Source organism: Mugil cephalus, chromosome 11 (assembly GCF_022458985.1).
Source record: "Mugil cephalus isolate CIBA_MC_2020 chromosome 11, CIBA_Mcephalus_1.1, whole genome shotgun sequence".
In the NCBI taxonomy this organism is placed as follows: domain Eukaryota; kingdom Metazoa; phylum Chordata; class Actinopteri; order Mugiliformes; family Mugilidae; genus Mugil; species Mugil cephalus.
The window spans coordinates 21,953,449-21,978,324 of record NC_061780.1 but is presented as its reverse complement, the minus strand read 5'-3'; the positions used below and the strand labels follow the sequence as shown (position 1 = coordinate 21,978,324).

Sequence of the window (24,876 nt, the reverse complement as noted above, 5' to 3'; positions counted from 1 at the left end):
TACAATTAACTTTTCAAGGCAATAATTGAATTGGAGAATTTAATTAAAATGTTACTTAGTTTATCTACTTAACTCTAGGCTACACTTTTACTTCTCCGCCTTTCTTTATCCTTCTCTCCTGCTCCCTCCTTTCTGTCCATCTTTTGTCTTTCCTGAGTCTTCCTCACAGTGCCGTGCCCAGTCATTAAGTCATTCCTGCTGGTTTCCAGTTCGATTCATCCAGAGAGTTATTATCATGCACTCTCTTGCTGCACATCCATTGCTTGCGTCCATCTCTTCGTGCTCCCTTTCGCTCTGTTGTTCTCTGTGACTCCCGTCGAAGCAATGAGCCTTTGCATGTTCACCCAGCAATTACGGGGATGTTAGCGAAGGAGATGGCGATGGTTTAATAAACAGATTAAAAGGATCTGAATAAGGAGATAGAAGGGCTCATTGGATTCTGCTGATTCCTGGCTGGTCACTGCAGTGCAGTGAATTCACCTCATTAAATCTTATCTTAGAGCAGCGTAATATCTTTTGCATGAGGGTTTTGATTTGAAAAGTGTAGATTTCTGTCAGGGCTGAAATACAAAACCATGCCCACATGGAGCTGACCTGCAGTGATACAGTATTGCAGGTCCGACGGTTGTCTGTTAAAATTACACAACAGGATAAAGCAGAACTTCAAGAGATTTCAAAAGAACGGTCAGTAACTATAACATCTAAATTATTTTTTTTTCCTGTTGTTTGGAGTGTTCAACAATGTGAACCTCTAAACCCAACAAGGATAGATGGCATAGTCCAACATATGTTGTCACATAATTTCTGTATCTTTGGAAACGGAGCCAACATTCACCTTTAGTCACCGTTAGTGGGGGATACTTGATCAGTTTGGGATCCAGTGAATTTGGAGGCCATGTCAACACCTTTCATGTTTTTTTTTTGAGTAGTTCCTAAACAGTTTTTGTGTGTGTCTGTGTCAGGCCGCATCCTGCTGGTGATGGAGGGGGTGTCTGGTCTAGGTGGGTGGTACAGGTCTAAGTAATATCCACATGAATGCCATGTCCAAAAAAAGATCGTATCAGTGGTCATAATCTTATGCCCGACCCGTGTATATGTCTTGGATTTATTCACACCAAAAATCTTGTCACTGAATTTAGCTCCGTGTCCGTTGCAGTATGTTCTCATGTACTCTTGAAGTATATTTGGCTACTTTTCTTAGTCTGATGAATTCCCCTCACACCAACCATTTACCAGCTTTTTTTAAATTTTTTATTTTTTTTTAATCTCAAGTAAACCGTGTTTCATCAAGCCCCAGTTGAGGGAGAAGAGAATCTCTCTTTGAGGATGAGAGCCAAATGACAAATAGGACAGGCTTGCCCCAGAAACCCGACTCACTGGAAACATGTTGCCTCATCATGTGGACACCACCAATAGAAAAGCCCCTGACCTCTCATTTAAGAAACAAACCCGGCCTCTTTGTGGTCAGCTGCAGTTGCTCCAATTACATTAATTGTGTTTGCATCACCTTTCCACCTCAACCTGAATGCTCCTCTGTGTTTCATAATAGGAATCATTATACTTTGCACTCTGACAGCAGTTGCAGATTTGTCACACAGCAACGTCAATTAGTATCACTGGCCTGCTTTTAATACGTGGATATATGCAGGAGCCATTTCCATTGCTTAAGTTCCATGTCATTTATTCTTAGGAGATTGACCTTAGTCTGAATGGAAGCAGAGTGTAGGAGATCCAGGATATAGGCCGAGGGAAAAAGAGAGTGGGTGATCAGTCTCCTTAGGCTGTAAGATTTCGTTAATGGTTTCAGCAAAAGTTAAAGAGGAAGATATTCTCCTTAAGAAGATAGTTGGAAGTTTGGACAAATCATTTTCTTCACATTTTTAAATGAAAAGAAGTAAAGTACATTGACTGCAGCAAACTGACATGGAAAAACCTCCAATAATTCTGCCTCCATGTCCCTGGGAGCTAGATTTCATGGTCTGCATTAAATAGAGCACAGCACATATACACACACATGCGCGCGCACACACACTGTCAGACCTGCAGTACCGTCTGTGTTCTTAATACACTTCATGATTTAATGGAAGTCTTGCAGAGGAGCTGATACACAGCAGTCACAGTACGACAGTCCTCGGGCTAAGGCTGCGCCCATATGAAAGGAAATGGATTCATCACTCAGCGCTAAATATTGAAAGACTGAAGCAGACACTTCAAACAGTTCACAGCCTGTTTGCTTCCAGAGCAGCAAATTTGACAAGCACAATCCTGGACCTATATCATATTTTTATGGATCACAAAATGGGCAGTGTGTGATTCAGTTTTCAAAGTTAAATTTGTAACATTGACATTTGTTGGAAAATATTGTTGCATGTATCATAGCTTGGGAAGTGAATGCCCAGAGAGCAGCTTCACAGACAGGTTGCCTCGAAGAAAAGCTTTTCTTCTCAAGTAACTCTGGGAAACTTTAAGTAAAATGAATTTAGTTGAATGTCACCTTAAAACAAGTTTTGTTCTTTGCCGTGTGACTCCCTCGCTTTTGCTTTCACGCTGTTCACTGAACACTTACAAACTTTAACCTGACATGCACGGTGAGTAACGCCACTAAGCAACAAGCTAAATGAAAATCAGTTTTTTGCATTGGTTGGCCAGGATGCCTCCTGTCACCCATGGTGGCAACTAATCCGCCATCAGCTGGGGATTCTATTCACAAGCAAAGCTCTTGTTTTGACTGGTTAATAAAGCAGAAACAGCTGGTGACCTGTGAGAGCTTGACAGGCACGGTGGGGCAGCTCATTTGTTAACCCTTTTAGATGATTAAGCCTCACGTTGTGGGTCAATTAATGCACATTGTATCACTTTACACTGGACTCATTATAGACTTTATCTCCTTTGGCGTTCTCCACCGTATGCTTATTCGTTCTATGCTGGACTACCTGTGTTTTAATGAAGTGAATACATGTATTTGTTAAGCTGGACAGTTGGTAGTCTGGGTTTGTTGCAGTGAGTCAATAAATAACACATACACATACATAAATAATAAATAATAATAACTAAATGATGATGACACACTGCAGTGTTGTTCTGTCTGTTTGAGAGTTATCGGGAAGTACATGTTGAAATTCAAAACCATGATGGGTGAAGTAATGTCTGATGTTGACATCATAGATTACTTCACCGACGATACATATTTGCAGTGTGTACGTCCATCTCCATTTATGGCGACTCCAGCTGCCAAATAGGCAGAAAATTACAGAAAAAGCCCAAACCCAGTAGTGAAACATCTTCAATCAGACACCAAATAATTTGCACAGTAAATTTGAGTAAATATTGCCCTACACCAGCAGCAGTACGCAGGCGCCTCGGCAGAGATCACCTGTTGGCTTTTCAACCTCAAATCAACAAGATCATGGCTAGAATGACACCATTACTTTCTTGTGTACTTGGTACTTTAGGCTTCTAATTCAATTTGATGTCATAGCTATGGCAACATAAATAAATATAAATGTAAATATTATCGTGGCTGAGGTTTAAAGGCACAAGAACTTTGGCAAAAGCTTCACTCACCATTGTTGAAAGGAAGTAGAAACAATAATTAACCCGACTTGCATAGAGGACACAGATCCGAGGTGGTGTTGTCGCAGAGCGAGCCAGACTGACGAGTGCACAAGAATAAATGGCTCCCACCGGCGTCGGCAATGCGCTTATGTTACCTTACCTTATGGTACCTTAAATGAGCCTTTGTGCTCTGACCAGGTCTGAACAAGCTATTCAAAAAGAATAATACTTACGATCGGCACTGTAGTGAAAGTCACCATTGACCATTTAACCTTTTGTTAAAGTGAATGGATTAATTTAAAAAGAATGAAATGATGAATCAAGTAATCAGTAGATAACATCCAGATGGAGCTTCGAATACAAAAACAGGGAATATGAATGAACGATTATTACTGATCAGTGTGTCTCAAGCACTACAACGCTCAGTCTAGTAGTAGTGGTTCTACAACTGCTGCACTCATTGAAATGCTCCTGATCTCTCTATATTCCTGTCATCACACAAAGCTGCAGTGTTGATGTACAGCGTGTGTGGTTATGTGTTTGAAGGTGAGCTGATAGACCTGCACCGTCTGGTGTTCAAGGTGTGGCTGCAGTCCTCACTTCCAGAGGAAGGATGTTTGAATACAACCCATGCCCTCAGTGTGTGTTACCAGTGCGTGTAGCTGCTGTAAATGATGGTTTGCATTTCAGGCCTGGTCTATCTAATCTCCTATTATCTGGTCCTGAGGCACTCAGATGTGTTGAGCAGCTGGTTTGAGAAGCAACGCAACTCCTCATTAAATAATCATCATGACTGCAATGGGCTGAGACGTCAGTGTTGTTGTTAGGCTGTTAGTGCTTCTGACTTGACCAACCAGCAATTCTGGAAATGAGCTCAGCCAACCCAGTGGACACTGGCTCTCATTAAGGCTTTGCAATTACTTAAACTGTCCGTAACTCTTGCGCCGTGCAATTGAAAAGTTATGAATGTTAGCAGTCTGTACATGCACATAAGATCTGGACATCCTTTGACTTCAAAGGTCAAAAGAAGTTTAAAATCAATACAGTGCGGAACTTCAAGCTGCTCTGAATCTTCTCTGCAGCATCTCACGTGCTGCTGCTTCAGAACCTTATTTGACTTTCTCCAAAAACTCCAGAAAGATACTTTTCCCTAATGCATATTTGATGGGGTCTCCTGTCCAGGAGAGAAGCCTTTTTAACTGACTGCCAGGGTAAGCACTTCTGGGAGGATAATGTGTTCCCCTGCTTTTTTATTTATTTTTGAGTTTTCTCTACAAGAGGCAGTTGACTTAAGTATGACTGAAAAGGACGTAATTTTCCATCATTATCGCTGACATTCGAAGCTGTCCAGCCGATCAATTCATCCCCGTCTTGTTGATTTTCAATAGCAACGTGTTCTCCTTGGGTCTGTCAGTGGAAAACAACAAAATATCTCTGTAGAGAAACACTCAGCCCTTCACGCTGAGATCTTTGAAAGAGAGCAAATGCGCATTGTGGACAGAATAAAAAGCACATGGAAGGGAGAGACCCTGCACCACAGGGAATCCACCGGCTACTTATCAGCACTGTTTCCACTTTGTTTGATTTTCCTTTTATTTGACTGGGTTTGGGATACTTTCCAGATGCAAAAGAAGTGAAGATGGAAAGAGTTCTGCCAGTACCTGCTAACACTTACTAGTGCAGGCATGACCACATTGTTTCCTCATTCTTATCAAAGGCTAAACTTTGAGGCAATCACACATTTCTCCTTTTCATTAACTTGTACTATCAGTTCCATCATGTATTCAAAGATTTACACAAAGTTGAGTGGTGTCTTTCTGGAGGTATTGAAGTAAAGACACACCTCAAATATTTTTTAGCCTGGTTTAACTAGTTGCTAAAGTTGCAATCTCCATTGAGGAGCCCAGTGGGTTGTTGCAGTAATCTAGCAGCGGTTGTTCAAGTGTGACGAAATACTTCACTAAATGTGAAGTTAATCCTCCCTTGACATATCAGTCCTGAAATACACCAAAAGTACCACTGCAGTGTACACTCATCTGCTAACGCTAAGAGAGGAATGGTCCAAATGCTCTGGACATCAGACAAGTAACAACTTCACCAAAAGCCCTGTGATAGCAGAGACAAGGAGGCTGCACATCAACAATTTGTTGGTGAATTTCATCGTCCAAGTTATTAGACATTTAGCTGCTATACATGGAGAAGACAATGCTAACCCTAGGGCTAGGCGGTATACCAGTTCATACCCAAAAATTAAGCAGCAGAACTGACCATAAAGACACAGAAGAAAAAAATATATACCGTCGGAAGTTTGAAAAATACTGTGATCAGACCGCCCAGTACAATTATATGCTACTGATGGTGCTGAGTTGCAGCCTGTTTTTATACAGGCTATACATACCTGCAGCTCACAGTATGCAGCGGAAAATTATTGCTGTTCTAGGTCCTTATATAAATGAGCAGTTTTCTCCTCAGACTCCAGTGTCACGGTGCGATATTATGTTGATGGAAACTGAAGCTTCTCTGATCGAGGTGTACATCGCCTTATATCACCTGGGCTCCGATTTGTTCTTCTCCAGAGAATATCAACAATGATACAGACCGAATGGAGTCATAAAGACTGAAACGGACGATCAATACAGATGTAAGGAATCAAACCAACACATGATTAGATGGGGAGAACAGTGGTCACACTGGTACGCTAAGGGGTTTCTTCTTTTTCTCATCACTTTGTGAAATGGACTCGAAGTGCAGAGAATCAGACCATGAAATAACCTACCAATCCTAATGACTTTTTTTTTTTTTTTTTTTTTTTAAGGATAGGACCTCGAAGATGTGCTTGATTTCAGTCAAATAATTTATCATTGGGGAAAAGAAGTGGAGTTAATTCAGAGTATTCTCGTTGAACCTGCCATCTGTTGTTAATAAGCTCCACTCCTCCTGTAGGCTCATCAAACAGACCTATAGAAATACAAACACATTCCTGAAATTACGTTGGAGAGCTCTTCTCCAGGCTGGCAGAGGAGAAGTCAAGATCCTCTTCACCATAGTCTATGTATAGTCTGTGATATTTGGTCTGAGCCTGTGATCACTGATCATCCTACTCTCCTGACTCTCCCTCATAGCTAAAGCAAGTTTTTATTTTTAGATCTGCCCTGTTGTAAAAATGTCATCTTTCTTTTTTTGCTTCTTCTTCTTCTTCTTCTTCTTCTTCTTCTTCTAACCAGTTCATAAAGTACCGCCTCCCGTCCCCTCCTGCTCCCCTGTGATCTCTGATCTTGCCTATAGCCTCCGATGTGAACACTGAGTGGACGGTCTAATTGGTTTAACTGGGAAATTGTTTATTGGATTTATTTGATTTATAGAAAGTGAGGGGAAAGTTGTGAGGGAGTTATGCAATTGTTGGTTTTGTATCTGTACTCGACTCTTTTTTTTTTTTTTTTTTTTTTTTTTAATCAGCCAATCTGCTCCTGTACAGTCATCCCCATTGTGTCTCCTCGCATGCCCCTGCTTACCGCAATAAAGGATTTGTGGGAATTTGATGAGACATCCTCAGATTTTAATAAAAGCTTTTGTGTCAGATCCCACTCCTCCCTTGGGCTCTAAACCGGCTTAGTATTTACTCTCTGCCTCTGACTGACTTCCACTCCCCTCCCCTCTCCTGCTTTGCCCAACCAAACAAAATCTGGGATGTGGGAGGCTGTTATTCTTTAATACTTTCCTACTTTTTATCAGCTCCTTTCCTTCTCTCATATCCACAATTTAACTTCTCTTGACATTAATTTCTGTCACAATTTCTTCGGTTATTGCCATATGCAGCCACACATTACAGGTGGATTCTGATGAAGTAGGGAAAAGCAAACATCTTGTGTGACTTGACACTGCCAGCTATCCAAACACCAGCAGTTGTGTGTTCTCTCGCGGTGCTTTGTGTCACTGCAGGCCCGGCTTTTACTGAACAATCTTTCCCTGACTTTTGTCTTTTCCAGCAAAGAGACATAAAGTGAACTCGAGGTTGTCATGATTCTCACAGTATTGTGTAAATGATGGAAATTTGACAGCTCTGCAAGCTTCATCCAAGTGGAAGCTTTCTTCCCCCTGGGCTCCGTTCAATTGACTGAAAGGAGCTATTTTGATTTTTCCAGTTCATAGCTTTAGGCCTGAAGGAGAATTTCCACATATTCTCTCATTCAAGCCTGTCAGCTTTGAGAGAACGGCTTTATGTGCTTCTGACATTTAATATCACTGTTTCACGTACTGTACGCCACTGCCCGGACAACAAAAGTAACCTTGCAGACATTTAATAATAACCAAATATTGAATTACGTAAATAATCCACTGACTCACTGCCCAAGTGGAGTCTAGTCAAGTGTCAATCAAAGGGGAACTAGTCCAGGGTTTTCAAAAAAAAACAAAAAAACAAGCGGTATAAATGCCAGGCTATGTCAGTGGATTATTTTAAGACTGAAAAGATTTCGTTTCATCTATTTGGATCTCCATTAGCTTTGCCTCAGGCCATCGCTATTCTTCCTGGAGTCCACACCCAACACAATTATCTTTACACTGCAGTACTCAATTACCCAAAACACACCACACAACACAACAACACAACCAACCACACACCAATCTACAAAGCAAAGCAAAACAAAGAAAATCATACATATAGTGCAGGACCTAGTTCCAATTAGCAGTGACAACAGAATGTAGTTATCATTAAAATTCATAGATGGTCAGTTGTATATTTACTTACGTTAAAAGTGATTCCAGTATGTTACATTTTTAACTTGAATCTGACAAAACCATTTAGACTTACACTGATTAATTGTACACAGTAGCCTCAACTAAACATTAGCAGACACCTAGAGCTGTTAATAATTTTAGTCGTTTTTGGTGGTTCCCCAGGAGGAGGATTTACTGCTTTTCATTTTCTTTTCATCTTCGTAAATGTTCCCTTGTCCTCTGTGAAACTTTGATCGGCTCATTTATTATTATTTCCTAATAAAAATCAAAGAATAGTTGTCAGATTAATGAATAAAGACTAAATTATCTTTGATGGATGAACAAATTAACCAAAAGTCTTAAATTGGCTCTGTATTATCAGATACCGATCGCGTTTCACACTCCTACTCTCTGTCCCGTTGTTTCTCTTCCTTCGGTTCGAGTCTTTCCTCCACACTTCCTCCTTCTGCTCCTCTCTACAAACATTTTAATCTCCTCCTTCTCATCTTCCCTTCTCCATCCCACCATTCCTCCTCTCTCCCTGTGGAAGATCACTTCTCAGCCAAGACTGAGCACAATACAACAGTTTAGGAGCACGGAACCCACAACCCGCTTATTTTTTCTGTCTTCACGGACTGTGAAATTAGGTTTTACTTAAAATGGGGCCAGCGGAGTTTGGAGATGATGAGCGTGATTTAAGGGATTGTTGTTTGCAGTTACGGACAGATGGAGAGGCGGGACGACGTTTCTTTCATGTTGGCTGCTCCCATCTCTTCATGCGTTTGCAGAGCCCTGTCTGTTTCACACAAAACGCAAGCTTCCACCCGTGCACAGGCCACATAGGTGCGCAGAAAAATCCTATTACATTTTCTGTGTGTCTTACCCAGGGGCCTCTGACCCTTGCCCACTCATTTGTGTTGGTGTAGCTTGCACTCGACCAGCACGGTACGAGGCTCAATAAACTTTCTCCCACTGCTCCTCTGACCTCAGTGTCCACTCAGTTGTGATGTTGTGAAACTACCTGCAGCAGCTCAATCTTTCCCTTGACTCTTATCAACCGCCTGTGTCTCAACCTGACCTCATACTTTGCGAGTTATGTGAATAGTGGTCATTAGGCAGTATGTACTGTATATCAGTACAGTAATTCACAAACCTGGGCCCAAAATACACACACTATTTCTTAGAGGACCTCAGAGGACCATGCTAACTGTTTAAAAGAAAGTCTTCTCTTAGTGCCAGGTAGTTACAAAACCAAGGCCGCAAACCTGTGTGGAAGGGATGTCTGCAACAGGCTATGTATTAACTTATTCAATGCGTGTTTAGTTTATCATCTACTGCTGTGTGGATTCTGTCTAATCCAGTAAATCTCTGTAGATTTCCACTTAAAGCCTCCAGAGTTGTATTTCTGCTTACTTGATTAAGAAGACCCCGCGGAGGAAAACTCAACGACGTATCCTCATTTGGTCCTTTAAGAATTAAAAGGCATTAAACAAGGAAGTGGTTAAATAAATTACTGATGCACTGTAGGTCAAGTGTTGATTAGTTACACGTTTTAGTGTTAAGTAGCAGGGATTGCCACAAGTTTATATCACACGCGCAAAGTTCAGCTAGTGACGTGCGCAGTGAGGCTGTGGATGCACTAATCTGATCTGTATTAATTCATATTTACTTTGGCTGATGAAGAGATTTGATCCTTTACTTAAACAAAAGCGCTAATGCTACACTGAGAATGTACTTAGATTCTCGTGTCATCATTACATTTATGTGAAAGCAGGATTTAACTCCACACTGATCAGCCACAACATTACGACCACTGATAGAAGACGTGAGTAACGTCTTGTGACAATTCAATGTTCTGCTGGACCTGGCATTCATGTCGATGTTACTTAGACGTGTACCCCACACCTAGACCAGACCAGGCAACCCCACCCCATAGCCATCCAAAGCAACCTGATACAGACAAACACACAAAAACGCTAAAAAACATGAACAGTGCAAGGTGTTGACCTGGCCTCCAAATTGACTAGATCCCAAACTGATCAAATATTTGTGTGGATGATCCACTGGGGCGGCAGTAGCTCAGGAGGAAGAGTGGTCGCCCAATAACCAAAAGGTTGGCGTTTGGATTGCCCTGTCCCTAGTCCGTCTTTCCTTGGTTAAGACACTTAACCCACCTTGCTCCCAGTGTGAACTCCACACCGAGTGAGTGATGGATGTTTGTTAGTGGTCAGAGTGGCAGCCACGTTTTTAGGACCCAAAGGCCCACAGTGTTTTGGAGGCACAAGGGAGACCTACACAATATGCAGTTCAATTCAATCAGTTATATTCACCCAAATTATTGTTGAACTTGCGGGGGAGTTCCATTTAGGAGTAATATAGCACATAACACAGGCGTTGAGTCGCTTGGATCAAATGAATTAGTCATTTCTGGGACCTGTGTGCTCCTTTCCTTCATACAGTGTATTTTTCATGCCTTGACTGCCAGCTCCTGCTGCTGCCAGCTGCTCTGCAGTAACCCAATTTCTCAAATTTCATGGAGAGTAGAAACATGGTTTCTTAATTTGGATTAAAGTCAAAGTATAGGATTAGAGAGTTCCCCTAGAAACTATGTTGTTACTTGTAGAGAAATGTAGTTATTTCCTGGCACGTCGCACGAGACCACACAGACACGACAAGACGTTCAGACAGTTCGCTCGGTTCTGGTTTCGGTTTAAATCTGAGGATAAGTAGCAGCTACATGTGCCGCAAACCAGAATCATGGTAAAATCACAACATGCTTAAGACCACTTGAGGACCAGAAGAGCCTGAGTGTTGTGATTTTCCAGCACAGAGGGGGTGTCATCCGCCGGCGGTGCACAGGATATAAAGAGTCTTATCTCCAAGCTGCTTGTTTTTTGGTGTTTTCTGATTGAACAGTTCAGTTGGCATGAGGTTGCTTTCCCCGCCCTAGTCTGATACGGGATTTCCCGGGCTTTAAATCTTAAAAATATGTCTTAAATAACCTGTTTTCCTGAAGCACGGCCAGTGCACGAAACACAATGTGAATCATAAGACTGGAGTCACGCTGGTTGACACGACGGTGGAGCTGCTTTGCAGAATGATTGTTTGATGTTGGAGCAGTTTTAAATGGTTAAAGGACATCTGATTGGGGTGGAAGTGGTAGGTAGGTAGTTGCAATCCATTATTCTCTACAGCAAAATTATACTTTTCGGTGGGAATAAATTGTCAGACCATGGGTATGTCCTTGAGTGGGAAAAGCTTTTCATATTGGAAGAAAGGATCTTCATGTGTGTGAGGACCAATAGGTAGACTACTTTTTATTTTTTATTTCATTGTGCAGAAGGTATTTGTAAGTCATATACACTCATTGTTGCTTTTGTTGGATTTATTTATTTATTCTCCATGCGTCAGTCTGAACTTTGCTCAATAAAATGCACAACACTCTATTTCTTTGGGGACCTTTTTTGTGTGAATATATTTACGCGCACACTTTTTTATTTTATCATGTGCTTCTCGGTTGCAGTTCATTGTTTGGCTTTGTGTGTGTCGGTGTGTGATGGAAGTTTGCAGCTTATCTCCTCAGAGCTGTGTGTTTTTTTTTTTTTTTTTTCAGTCGTCCTGTAGTGGGCTCGCACACACAAACACACACAAACACACACACAAAGACAGGAGGGTCCTGAAGAGGCTGCCGCTGCGCTACCTGTCCTTGGAAACATAGTTGTCCAGCTCATTAAGACGGGACACTGCCCTCAATATTTTGCTGTTCTCTGGCCATATGCCTTGTTTAAAAATGCAGCGCGGCAACTGTATAGTGTACAAATATTGAAGAGGGAGGTTTTGCTGTTTTTTTTTTTTTTTTTTTTTTTTTTTTTTTATCAGGGCTTATAATGCAGGCTGATAACACCCACACCTGTCCGGATCACATACAGATTAAAATTTAATCTATCTGCCCGGATGAATAGATACATAAATAAAAGTTTGTGTTTCCTTTTTATCCATGCTTGAGACTATGCCCCCAGGTCTTACTCCCTCCCCCCCGCCCCCCCGCCCCCTACCCAGCCCACTCGCCACTGCACTGCAGCGTTTTAAAATTTAAAAAAGAAAAAAAAAGAGGTGATTTTTCAAAAGACAACTTGGTGGATAAATAAAATAAAATGATGTATTGGCCTGGAGGTATTTCTGCAGGCGCACACACACACACACACACACACACACACACACACACACACACACACACACACACACACACACACACACTGTCCCATGCAGGGAACTCGTATGTATGTATGTATGAATGCATTCACGTTCAGCTCTGAGATCTTTATAACACTGTGAATGATTTTCTGGATCCAGTAGCTGGCTGCCACAGGTGTTGCCATGGCGATTAGTCAGAATGATGCTGGCATTTTTATTTCCATTCATGGCGTCGGTGTCCTCCCCCTGGGGGCCGCGTCGGGCCTTACATCGGGCCCACATGCGCCGTGCGGTGAAATGGATTTACCTCGGCGCAGTAAAGCTTTCAGCTGCGTGTTAATTATTTACACACTATAATTTATCCAGGTAGCATTTATTTACCTAATGACAATTGACGAAGAATGATTGGTATTTGCTTTGCGGTGCCAAAGACATATTTATATTTAACCAAGAAAGCTGCTGCTAATGGAAGCTTCGCGCCGCATGTACAAAACCTCCAACGCATACGCCTTGTCAGCAATATATTAAAGTGAAAAACTGAAGCAAACAGCACATAGGGCTTTTCTCAGTGGACTTTAACAAATGGACGCCTGAATATATTCTCCATACACTCTGCACACTAAAGCTATTAGCCAAGAGTGAAAAATGAACCGAGTTCAGCCAGCCACTAGAGGTGTCATACATCTTCTATTTGTTTTATTAGTTTATCATCCAGGCACATGGGGGCTGACATAAGTAGGACATTATCTGCTGCTCTGTTTTAGGAGTTTTACTCTACACCCTGAAATTCTCACTTGCTTTTCCACCTTGTTTTCATGCTTGGATCAAACTTTTTGGCCACTGTTTATAATCTAAGTAGTATAGACTCGATCTATTACTGGCCCTTTGTTTCCTGGTGCCCCCCCGAGCCGTAACCAGTGATTTCATCCTTTGAGATACTCAGAATATTTTCTAGTTCCCCTCCATAATACAACCAGCAGGCATAACATTATGACCACCTCCCTAATATTGTGTAGGTCTCCCTTGTGCCTCCAAAACACGTGTGACTCATCAGAAAATGGACATGGGCCTTATAAGGAGGGGAGGGGGGGCTGTGGCGAGGGCCTTTGGGTCCTATGGGTTGAGAATACAGTAGCATAGAATAGAATGCCCTTTATTATCATTATACAGTGTATAATGACATTAGAGAGCTTCTTATCAGTGCTGAAATTATATAAATTATGTAAAATATAATATGAAAAGAAAAATATCTTTTACAGGCATTGCACATTTTGTGCATGTTGCACAGAAAAATTGGTTTAAACTGAATAGACAGAACCTCTGTAGATCATCGTACAGATACTTGATCAGTTTGGGGTCTAGTGAATTTAGAGGCCAGGTCAACACCTTGTTCTGTTCTTTGAGTTGTTTCTCAACCACATTTGTGTTTTGTGTCAGGCTGCATCCTGTGGGCTTATGGCTGCTCCCATAAGGGAGTGTCATTGCTATGGGGTGGGGGTGCCTGGTCTGGTTTAGGTGGGTGGTACATGTCTAAGTAACATCCACACGAATGAAAACCGGGTCCAAAAGTTTCCCGGCAGAACATTGAATTGTCACAAGATAGTCAATGCTGTTCACTTCTCCTGTCAGTGGTCATAATGTTATGCCTGATCGATGTTTAGTCTGTTTTGACAGTTTTTGATTCCTCACGGGTCAAGAAATTTAAGCACCAGTTGAGCTACTAATTTGCGTAATTGCACTTTTTATATAACAAATCTCGACATAAAGTTGACGTATATATTTACAAAACTTTCTCTCTTACTTCTGCCAGTTTGAACTTTTGAACCCAAACGGTGGGATTGACTATTCTGGTTTAATAGCATGACCTGGAGTCAGGAAAATTAAACGCTGCAGGCATCTGTGTGATTCGCTTTAGAAGAACTGCTGCCTGAAGAGCATTTATACATTTCCTCTTACATGAGCAACCTACTTGGACACCAGATGTCCTTATCTGAAGCGAAACTCCTATAAAACTCTTAAATGCCTAATACTCGAAAGGCCAGCTGGCCTCTTTTTTTTGGCGAGCCTCCACATTAAAACAACTTCCCAGCATTAATGAGATTGGATCTCGCAGGTCAGGCTGGATGTTTTAAGCCGGAGACTCGAGTGCGGTCGGCGAGCGCTTCATCTGGCCACTGGCTGATAGCTTTAGGATATCACTGGTTTTCTGGGGCTGTAATTTTTGAAGAGGAAAAACCAGAGGTATCCTGGCAGACCAGGCGCCGCAGATGCAGTGGGTTGTGTGTTGGTGTTGCGCGCGTGCACGTTTTTCTCTTTTCTCTTTTTCAATCAAATGCCTGAGTCTCAAGAGTGAGCATGAAAACCTGCACACGTACCCTCAATCTAGCACTCGCTCCTAAGGGGGCTGAGCGAAGCCATATGCTGCAATCCCTCCATCATATTTCTGTTTTTCATGGAGGGACGGTTTGTATTGAGCACTTTAATACTTGCGGAAAAGCTCAGGGGACAAGCAGACTAACTGCTGTGTGTCAGCACAGTCTCTCTTTGAAAGCTGGGGGCTAGATGCAGGATTTGTACAATAGCAGCACTCTATCTACCAGACCCGTCTAATTATAGACGAGGCTGTACTTGGATTGTTCCCCTTAAAGTGTCTGCGGCTGTAAACAACATGCAGACAGAAGGCTGGGGAGGAATGAAAAGGTAGAAAACATAAAGGTAAAAGTGAGAATGTGAGCAAATGAGGGCAGATGTAGCCACTGGAGAGAGAAAACCGCCATGAAACGTTGTGTTTGTTATGGTGTCGGCTGTGAAGTTGCAGAAAGATTTATTTATTTATTTATTGTTTGCCAGTTTCCCAACAAGCTTTCAATTAGCAGTAATAGTTTGTTCATCACATCAATGTTTTCCTGTTTCCTCGCCCCATAATGATCCGTTAATGATGGGCTGTCCTGATGTTGTCGCAACAACCAAACTGTTAACAGCTTGATTTTTTTTTTTTTTTTTTTTTTTTTGTAACCGGGGGAAAAAGACATCTGTATTTTCTTTGGTTGCTACGATTTTAAGATCCTGAAATGTATTTATTTTCTTAGACTTGGACAGACTTCGACAAGGGAAATTGCTTGGTCACAGTAGCTCAGTTGCACATGGCAAAAAACTCTTGAGAACCAAGTAAAATAAAATTCTAATAAAGTAGAAATAGAATATATATAGAAATGAAACAAAAGTAAAAAATTACTGCTGCCGCTAGTCACTTTTATGCTACGTCTACGATGAGCATTTTATTTCTAAGGTACACACTGGCGTTATTTGCAGTTTAGGATCTGAGTCCCTGATTGGTCGACAGACGTCAAATTAGTTGCTTTTAAATTGATATATTTGCACTTAGTGCTTTTAAAATGACGCAAACATCTTGGATTTGCTCCCAGATATTCCAGTGGTTTGTACTGAATTTGTTTTTTGCTTCGTATTTGGAATTAAACCAAGATTCTTTTAAAAAAAACAAAGCCTTTTAAAGTAGCCAAACCAAAGCAAATGGTTTCCAAACTGAAACAGTTTCTTTTGCTAAAGGCGTGGACTACATGCGTCAAGTCTCCTTTGCATACAAAATAAATGAATGATACATAATTAGTTTGATGTGGTTAGTTTGGTTGAAGTTTAATACCAGATTGAAGCTTATTGTCACTAATGAGACACTGGCGTCTGTTTGGTCTAACAACCGTCTCTCTCTGTCTGTGTGTTGCAGGTTCAACTACAGGTCGACTCATCACCTCACCACCAATGGCTTCTATGAGTTCCTCAACTGGTTCGATGAGAGAGCCTGGTACCCTCTGGGTAGGATAGTAGGGGGCACAGTAAGTATTTCTGAAGCTGCATGTTTTGTGTGACTCAGTGCTGAGTCTTTTTTTTTTTTTTTTTGTGTGTGTGTGTGTACTTCCTACTCAGCCCTACCCTTCCTTTGTCCTTATTTCTCAAGAGTGGCATTACTGTGATGAATCTTCAGTCATTTTCAACTCACTTTCAGCATCTCGCTCTCAGAGCCACACACATGCAGTGAAGCCGGATACTTAAACAGCTCCCGGGGGACGAGGGGAACACTCAGCACCAAGTAGATCTGTCTTCTTAGCAGATAAAAGACAGACAGACCAGGGTCACTTTTAACACGTCCTTACTACAACTCATCCTTGACGGCGTGTTTCCTTCTCCTTTGTATATTTATAACCTCTGTGTAATGTATTTATGGGTTGGTGCTAATCTGTCACCCAGTTCCAGGGTACCTACGCAAGAACGGGAAGTTATAAATTTAGTAGATTTCTAAGCTAAAAATGTATTTTTAATTGTGATTATTTTTGTATTTAACTTTTTTTAACAAGTAGCTAAATTATGTGAATACTTATTTGATGTTTAAGGATGCCACTGAGGTCTTTTGTAACATCAGGTAGTTCAGCTGTTCATGTGCAACTTGAAATAAAAAAAAAACCTAGCTATAATTTTATAGAAATTATTTGGTAACATAACCACAAATTCATTCAGAATAATGAAAACAAACAATTAATAACATAATTTATTAACATGAAGCACAACTATTTGCTCAAGTGCCATAAATTCCATTTCTTTTTTTATTATTTATGTATTTATTTTACAGAGAAGTCTGTGTGCAGGATTCCTGCAGTGTGCGCTTTAGCACTTCCACTTCAACCGACAAAGCGGCAGCTTAAATGTCTCCTTTGCATCATATAAACCTGAAACAACATAGTAAAATAAAAAGAAAATACCACTCGAACTGCAAACACTAGTTGAAGTTTCCATTTGACTGGCTGTAGTTTTAGTTTTGGTCTTTTTTTCCTCTGCTTGGATGTCGACCAAACTATAAGGGAAATCATAATAAAACGTTTTCCACCTGATTGTGTGTGAAATTCCAGCGCCGTTCGCTGTCATCAGCATGTCATCAGCACTTCAGCTGGCGATGTAATGACACAGGACGATGAAAGCGCCTTCTCTGTCCACTGACTCTGTGAGCTATCTACAAGCTCGTGGTGTGATTTAGTATTTTCTCCTCTTCCTGGTAGCTGCCAGCGTCGATGATGTGATTTTTTTTTTTGCAGTCAGAGAAGTGAAAAAGATCGGAAGCAGCGTTTACGGTCGCTCAGACTTCACGCCGCCTTATCAGTCTCGCTCTTCTCATCGCATCAAATCAAATGACGTGATTGGAGAGGAAAATTGAACTTGTATTTATTCAGATTTGGCATTTCGGCACGAAATGATGTAGGAGAATAAACCTGAAATGTGAAAAGTCCGAGCTCTTCCTCCTCTCCTCTTCCAGGTGTACCCGGGCCTCATGGTGACCGCAGGACTCATCCACTATGTCCTCAACCTTCTGCACATCACCGTCCACATCCGGGACGTGTGCGTGTTCCTGGCCCCCGTGTTCAGCGGCCTGACCTCCATCTCCACCTTTCTACTGACGAGGGAGCTGTGGAACCAGGGGGCGGGGCTGCTGGCGGCCTGCTTCATCGCCATCGTCCCCGGCTACATCTCCCGCTCTGTGGCCGGCTCCTTTGACAACGAGGGCATTGCCATCTTCGCCCTGCAGTTCACCTACTACCTCTGGGTACGCCCCGTAAATATTTTATTAGCCTTCCCGTCGTCCCGCTTCTCCATTTTGCAGCTATTTATAACGGTTTTCATTCACTACGTCAGCTGGCAGCTCTTTGTCAATAGCTGAGGGGGTAAAATTAGATGGACTGCAACGGAAAACTCGTGTCTACAAAAATCAATACATTTCATATTAATGACAAAGCAAAAGACACCAGGTGTTGCACCGGAGAGAATCATCACCCGGCTCAGCATCGGGGTCGCCCCATGGTCGAGGTGAATTGTCTCACTTCATTATGGAGCCTGACATGGATCAAGGTTTTTCTGCTCTGGAGGGAGTGATTTTTGTCAGTGGCAAGTGACAAATCTGTTCACACAAACCACGGTAGCAGCAGGAGCGCTTGCTCGGAGCAGGAAACCAAGACATGAGCCAATTTTTAGAGTTGTTTTTTTTTTGCTGTTAGTTAACCGATCTCAGTTGCATTGATCTTATCTGTGCTAGCTGCCGTGCTTGCACCATTTTTGCAGGCGCTGGCACAAGAAGATCAGACGTTTTATTTCCCCCCCCCCCCCCCATCATCTTGCCTAAAAAGCTGTGATTGACACAGTCGAACATTTCCAAATGGGGAGTAACTGTTAATAAGCAGAAATAGGAGAACAAACAAGGGAGTGGATGTAGTGAATCAGAGGTCTTAGCATAGCATCCCGCAGCTCTGCAGAACCTTTAGAGTGTGTAAAGACACTACACTTCTTCTAGTTATATGTTTTGCAATACATTGCAAACACATTTGCGCAGATAACTTTAATAATAAAAGTTCCCCTAATGAACCAAAGTATCCTTTAGACCATGGGTGTCAAACTCATTTTAGTTCAGGGGGAAAATACAGCCCTGTAAATTATGACAACTCCAGATTCTTCCCTTTGTTTTAGTGCAAATAAATACAAGTACAATGTTGTAATTTAAGGAACTATACTTTTGCAAAGCATTTTATAAACAACCTGAAATTTCTATCTGCAATTTGAGTGCATTGCATAATTAAAACAGATGAACTCCTAGTGGACAAATTAAGAATAGCAATTGTTTTGAAAAGATACAAATGTCTTCAGTCTTTTTTGCACTTTTCAAATTTATCTTGCTGGCCTGTTTTGGCCCCCGGGCCTTATGTTTGACACCCCTGCTTAGACAGAGATGGAGCTATATTGGTTGATAGACGTAACAGTTATTTTTAGTTGTGTTTTATTTTTTTCTTTTGACTGGTAAACTCTGTTTGCTTCTAAATATTATTCATCAACTTTGTTCTCAGTGGTTTGTGCATGGGATCATATGCACTGATGTTCTCAGTGAACACAATCAACCACAACATTTCAAGAGCACTTTTGAGATTTAACCAAGAAATCCACTTTCTTTGTTAACAAGCCCGAACTGTTGGTTTACCAAGGTGGTGCGGTTGCATAAGCGGTTTCTGTTCCCTGGCGTTAAGCGGGCCTTTAAAAATTGCTCTGCGAATAAAAAAAACTCATAACTTAAAACTCTTATTAGATCTGAAGTGTGCTCTGACTAAATTATGGAAAAACTTAGTAATGGTCTCCAGTGAATACGCCCTCCTTGTTTTTATGGCCTCGCTCATTCTCTCTGTCATTTTCCATTTTGCATCTCGTCTTCTCCCGTCCACCGCAGCTCATTGGCTCAGCTCCTCCGTCTATTCAACCGGTTGCGGCGGCTCCCACCTGAGCCTTCGTTAAGTTCAGGGCTTGTTAGACTCTCGTTACAGCCGCCGTGCTCTATGCTTGGGAAAAGTGAAGATGCGTAGGGCGCTGGTGTCTGGTTTGCGTAGGTCGTTAATGAGGGGAAACGTGATGAATAATTCACACAGTCATTAAGGGAAACACAGTGAAATCCTCAAGGAAAAACACCAGTGAATATGGCAAATGAATGGAAGCTGTTGATAGGTAGGTTTGATTTGCATGTATAGTTAATGATCTCTTGTGTAAACTGCAGGTGAAATCGGTGAAGACTGGATCTGTCTTCTGGGCCATTGGATGCTGCCTTTCCTACTTCTACATGGTGAGAACACGCACGCACACAAACTATGTTATACTTAACCCTCATACTTGATTTTAAAATTCTTACTGTTGCCCTACTGTGATTTGCAGAAGTTTGTTATGACAGAGATGATGTTTTTAGGTCATGGGGACAAGTGGGTTCATAGAGATCTATGCATTGACCTTGGTGACTGTGTGTGTGTTTGCATGCATGTGTGTGTGTTTTTTGAGGGTTTTTCAACTATATCTTTTATCCTGTTGTGTGAAAGACAGAGAGAATGAGTCTGAATGTGAAAAAAGCCAAAGTGCAGCTTGCATCTGCAGTTTCATTGGGTGTTAATGGGAGAGATTTTTTAAATCGGGCACAAAAAACAAAACAAAACATCAAAATCAATGTTGCTATTAATCACTGACATGCCCAGTGCTCTAATAATCCCTCCAAGAAAAATCCACTATCAATTTATATTATTGAAAATATTTCAATTTTTATATATATATATATTTTTTTTTTTGTTTTTTCAAAAGAATTGTGATCACATCACAAACACCAGCATATAAAGCATTAAAAATAAAAAAATAAAAAATAAAAAAATAATGAAACTTCTGTTATTTATGATTAGTACTGAAGTGGATTAAAACATTTATGTAAAAAAAATAAACAAAACAAAACAAAAAACTAGCATATGCCATTTTTAGGGCATTTTTGAAGAGGACACTTTTATCCCTTAATGGAAACAACGTAACAATTTAGGTTACACAGTGTAAAAATGGAGCGTTATGGGATTTGAGTTTGAAATATCAAAATATGCTCAAAAAGACACACCTTTGCCAAATATGATAGCAATATGATAGTTGTCTTTATACCGATTCCTTATAGCGATACTGAGGCTTGATAAATATAGCTCCAGAACTATAATCTAGTGGGAGAGCAACTTGTAGATCACAAAGCCTGAAACATTAAACCGTGAGAAATGATCAATGTGCCATTCAAGTCCCCTTTCAGATAAGAGTCCGTGTCTATCAAAACACCAGGAAACATTTTCACGAGACAAAGACAAGAAAAGATCTTGTGGTGGAACCTTTTCCCTCCCCTGCCTATCACTCAGACGGATGTATCTTCATGCCTGAAACCGTGACACCTTTTCTCTGGCAGCCACACGCATCGTATCATCATGACAGATACATGACACTAAGCGGCACAAAGCTTGACAAAAGCAGCATGTGTGTGTGTGTGTCTGCTCTTCTGAGTGTGTGTGAAGATGTTTGGGGACCAGCAGCGTAATCTGAATGGCTGTGTTAATGCCGCTGCTCATAATGATTTCACAGGTCTCAGGTGGGCCGTACAGCTTTGCACACGCTCTTTCTTATTGCAACCATTATGGAAGCATGTGTATTGTGAATAAGAGAGAAAATACAGCCACCCTTCAGTTCCCAGCCTACAGGGATTCGTGGGCTGGTTATAATACTGATTATGTATCTACTGCATTGCTGAGATTCAGCAGGGATCAGAATCCCATTATGACGAGAAACTGAAAAACCAACCATGAATAATCTCATGCACCTCTGTGCAGGTGAACCTATTTGCATGTGGAATTCAAATTTGTTACGCCCCTCCATTAGTGACAGCTATAGAAAAATCGAAAACTAATTAAAAATGTTCTCATTAAATGTGTTGTATTTGACAGGTGTCGGCTTGGGGCGGTTACGTGTTCATCATCAACCTTATTCCTCTTCATGTCTTTGTCCTGCTGCTCATGCAACGCTTCAGTAGGAGAGTCTATATCGGTGAGACGCAACACACAAACCCATACATGACTAATATATTATAACAATAATGATAATGATAATACATTGTATTTGTATTGCACATTACATTTTGACAATTTCCTAGTGCTACAGCTCTACAAAAAGGCAATAAATGGTTAAAAGGAAGAGCCTCTAAATTACATTTAGTAAAAAGCTCTTTAAAAAAAAAAAAAAAAAGGTAAGTTTTTAGGTGTCGTTTAAAAACTTCAGTGGTCTGTGGGGACTTCAAGTGGTCGAGGAGGGCGCTCCAGAGTTTACAAATGTGCTCATTCTGAATTCATGGTCGCACATGGGGATAAACTGGAACACACGGGGAAGGATATTTGTATATTCAGCAGCTGCACATGCAAACTGTGTTTTCTCTAGATTTAAAAGAATCAAAGCTATGTGCAAGCGGGGATGGAACATTGAATAGCGCCATTACTGGTAATTAACACCATACATTAGCAGCTGATGTTCGAACAGTGTTCACCAAAGCAGAAAGACCGTCTATGATAAAAGTAAGAGATGGAAAGTGGAAATGCAGACGGCATAAAAAAAGATTAAAGCTGTCTCCCTTCAAAGAGATCTCCCTGTCGCACACTCTCAACTCACCCTCACTGATCACGAATCATGTCGTGACCCCCTCTAGCTCACAGCTTCCTACTAATGCCACATCGCCAGACCATTGTTTCGGATCCAGATCTTTATATAAACCATACCAGTTCATAATCTTAATCACATGTTGACACTTAAAAATGAATGTGTGTGAGAAATGAGATAATGTGTGAAGTTTAGATTCAAAGAGAGGCCGTACTGAGGACCGCTGGAACTTTGGTCAAGTACAGAGAAGGAAGTCTAAAGCAGCGATTTTCAAAGTGTGAGGCGCGCCAGAGGACTTCAGGGGAGGTGCAGTGTGAGGAAAAAAAATAAACCAGAGTGTAAACATCTGGTTAGCTAACTACAGTGCATGTGAGGAGCAAAATGGATTGATTTTTTAGTAGGTTACCTCAGGTGAAAGTGAGGAGGAAGTTTGACTCCAATTATTTAAAGTTTGGCTTTTCATGTATTGGCCCTGATGATGCACGCGCAGCTTCATCGAGCTATGCTCAAAATTCAACTTTCTGAATGAGGTCCTTGTCCCAGTTTACATGCAGTGGAGAAAATCAAATAACTGACGGAAACATGTCCTCCCCCTCCTCCACACTAGGGGGCGATATGTGTCTTTTCTGCGGTCTCCTTTCTGGTTGAAGCATTACGCTGAATAATAAACAACTGAAGTCATTCATGTGGCAGACCTGCATTTCAAACAACATCTAGATGGATGATAGTAATAGTAATAATGTGCGTGCTACTTATGGTGAAGATAAGATGGCGCTATCTCTCAGGTGATTTTTCTACCGGCTCTGTTTACCTTCTTCTTCTGTGACCAGTTTAAGTCCGATTAAGGCGTATACATGCCGGGGAAAACTCATTTCCATTGCCATTATCTGGGTGTCGTTTACGTGCACTTAAGTTGTCCAGTTAAAGTCGGATTAAGGCAGTCATTTTTTATTTTTTATTTTTTTTACGTGTATGTAAACGTACTGAGTGTCATTTGTAGAGAGGTGCTAATTTACGACAATGTGCCACCATGTAAATTCCACCGTCATATTGAAACTAAACACCAAACTTTAAAGACCAAAAATAAAATAAAATGGTAATATCCCACACTTTGAAAACCCCTGGTCTAAGGGAACAGAAGATGAGAAATGAGAGACAGGGTGACTGTTGGTTTCCGCATCTTCCTATAAGATTGTTGGCCTAATGAATAATTTAACATCAAGTGTCCTCCCTCGGTTTCCTGCCAACTTCTCCCTCCTCTCCCCCACTCAGTTTTTTCCCCCTCACCTCCTGTGTCTATCTCTCTCTGCAGACCAGCACTGTACATTCTGCCTGCGGAAATTGAGTAATTGATTTAGTCCAGAGTTGTAATAGCTCACTGTGGTCACTGGTCTGTGATGCATACCTTGTATTCGAAGTCCAGTTTGTGACCTGCTGTCACAGGCCACTCCCCCCTCGCTCCATCTTCCCTGTCTTATAAAGCAGAAACACCGTAATGAAATCCCATTGAAATTTCATTATCGGCATCATGTCCTCCGTGGCAGAACGGAGAACTTAGAATAGAAACCCCTTTGATGGATTCCTCCACCCCCTAATGGGCACCCGTTTGGCTGCTGGCTCCCAGTATCACTGTAGGCCGTCACAGCACCCGGCGTCTAGAGACCAGGTACAACGAGTCGCCCGCTGGGACGTTTTAACGGAGCGGTGCCTGGTTCATCAGTCACACAACGGCTCCTGTAGCGTGACTAAGTTATTAGATTAGACTTGATGAGAGATATTCTGAGACGTAGGAGACCACGCATGCTCATCTTTTAAAGCTTGCATCCTGGTAAGTGGAAAATATAGACATCTTTATTAACTGTCAAAGTTAATGAAATGGAAAAATGCATATTATTGTCTTAAACTTAAACAATATAACTAATCATTAGAATTAATTAATAGACACTCATATTAGTGGTGCATCAATGTGCATTTATGTTGAGGATAAGGTTGGTGAAACATTCATTTTTAATCAGCATCACAATCTGCGGCATGATGCGATACATTACCAGCAGCTTCATCCTCAGAACAAAACTGACCAGAGCTGAATCCCGAAGTCAGTTTTACAAAAGATTTATCTCGAGTTAAGTTTTGTTTGATGTGTTGGATTGAACATCAACATTGGAGCTCGGTGTAGAGCTGGTGGAGCAAGGTGCTTTTCCTGCATTCATTTACCACAGCAGCCTGTGAAATGGCCTGAATCAGCAACAGAAACTTTATTCCCATCGTCCTCGCACTCACTTTACCATCATCGGAGGACGGCCAAAAAACCTTAGCTTTTACATGTAAATAAATGAGTTTGCTCTGTTGGCCCTCCTGAGCGTCCTCTCTGCAAGGAGACCAGAGAAA

General features: G+C 41.4%; 1 protein-coding gene across 1 annotated transcript in view; it reads left to right on the top strand.

Moving 5' to 3' along the window:
- Nucleotides 1–24,876, top strand: part of LOC125015849 (dolichyl-diphosphooligosaccharide--protein glycosyltransferase subunit STT3B-like) — a 56,954-nt gene that overhangs the window by 15,671 nt on the left and 16,407 nt on the right. The window contains exons 2-5 of the mRNA XM_047597859.1: nt 16,208–16,316; nt 17,786–18,073; nt 20,057–20,122; nt 21,786–21,885. Coding sequence (XP_047453815.1) covers nt 16,208–16,316; nt 17,786–18,073; nt 20,057–20,122; nt 21,786–21,885 — 563 coding nt within the window. The remainder of the gene's footprint in view (nt 1–16,207; nt 16,317–17,785; nt 18,074–20,056; nt 20,123–21,785; nt 21,886–24,876) is intronic.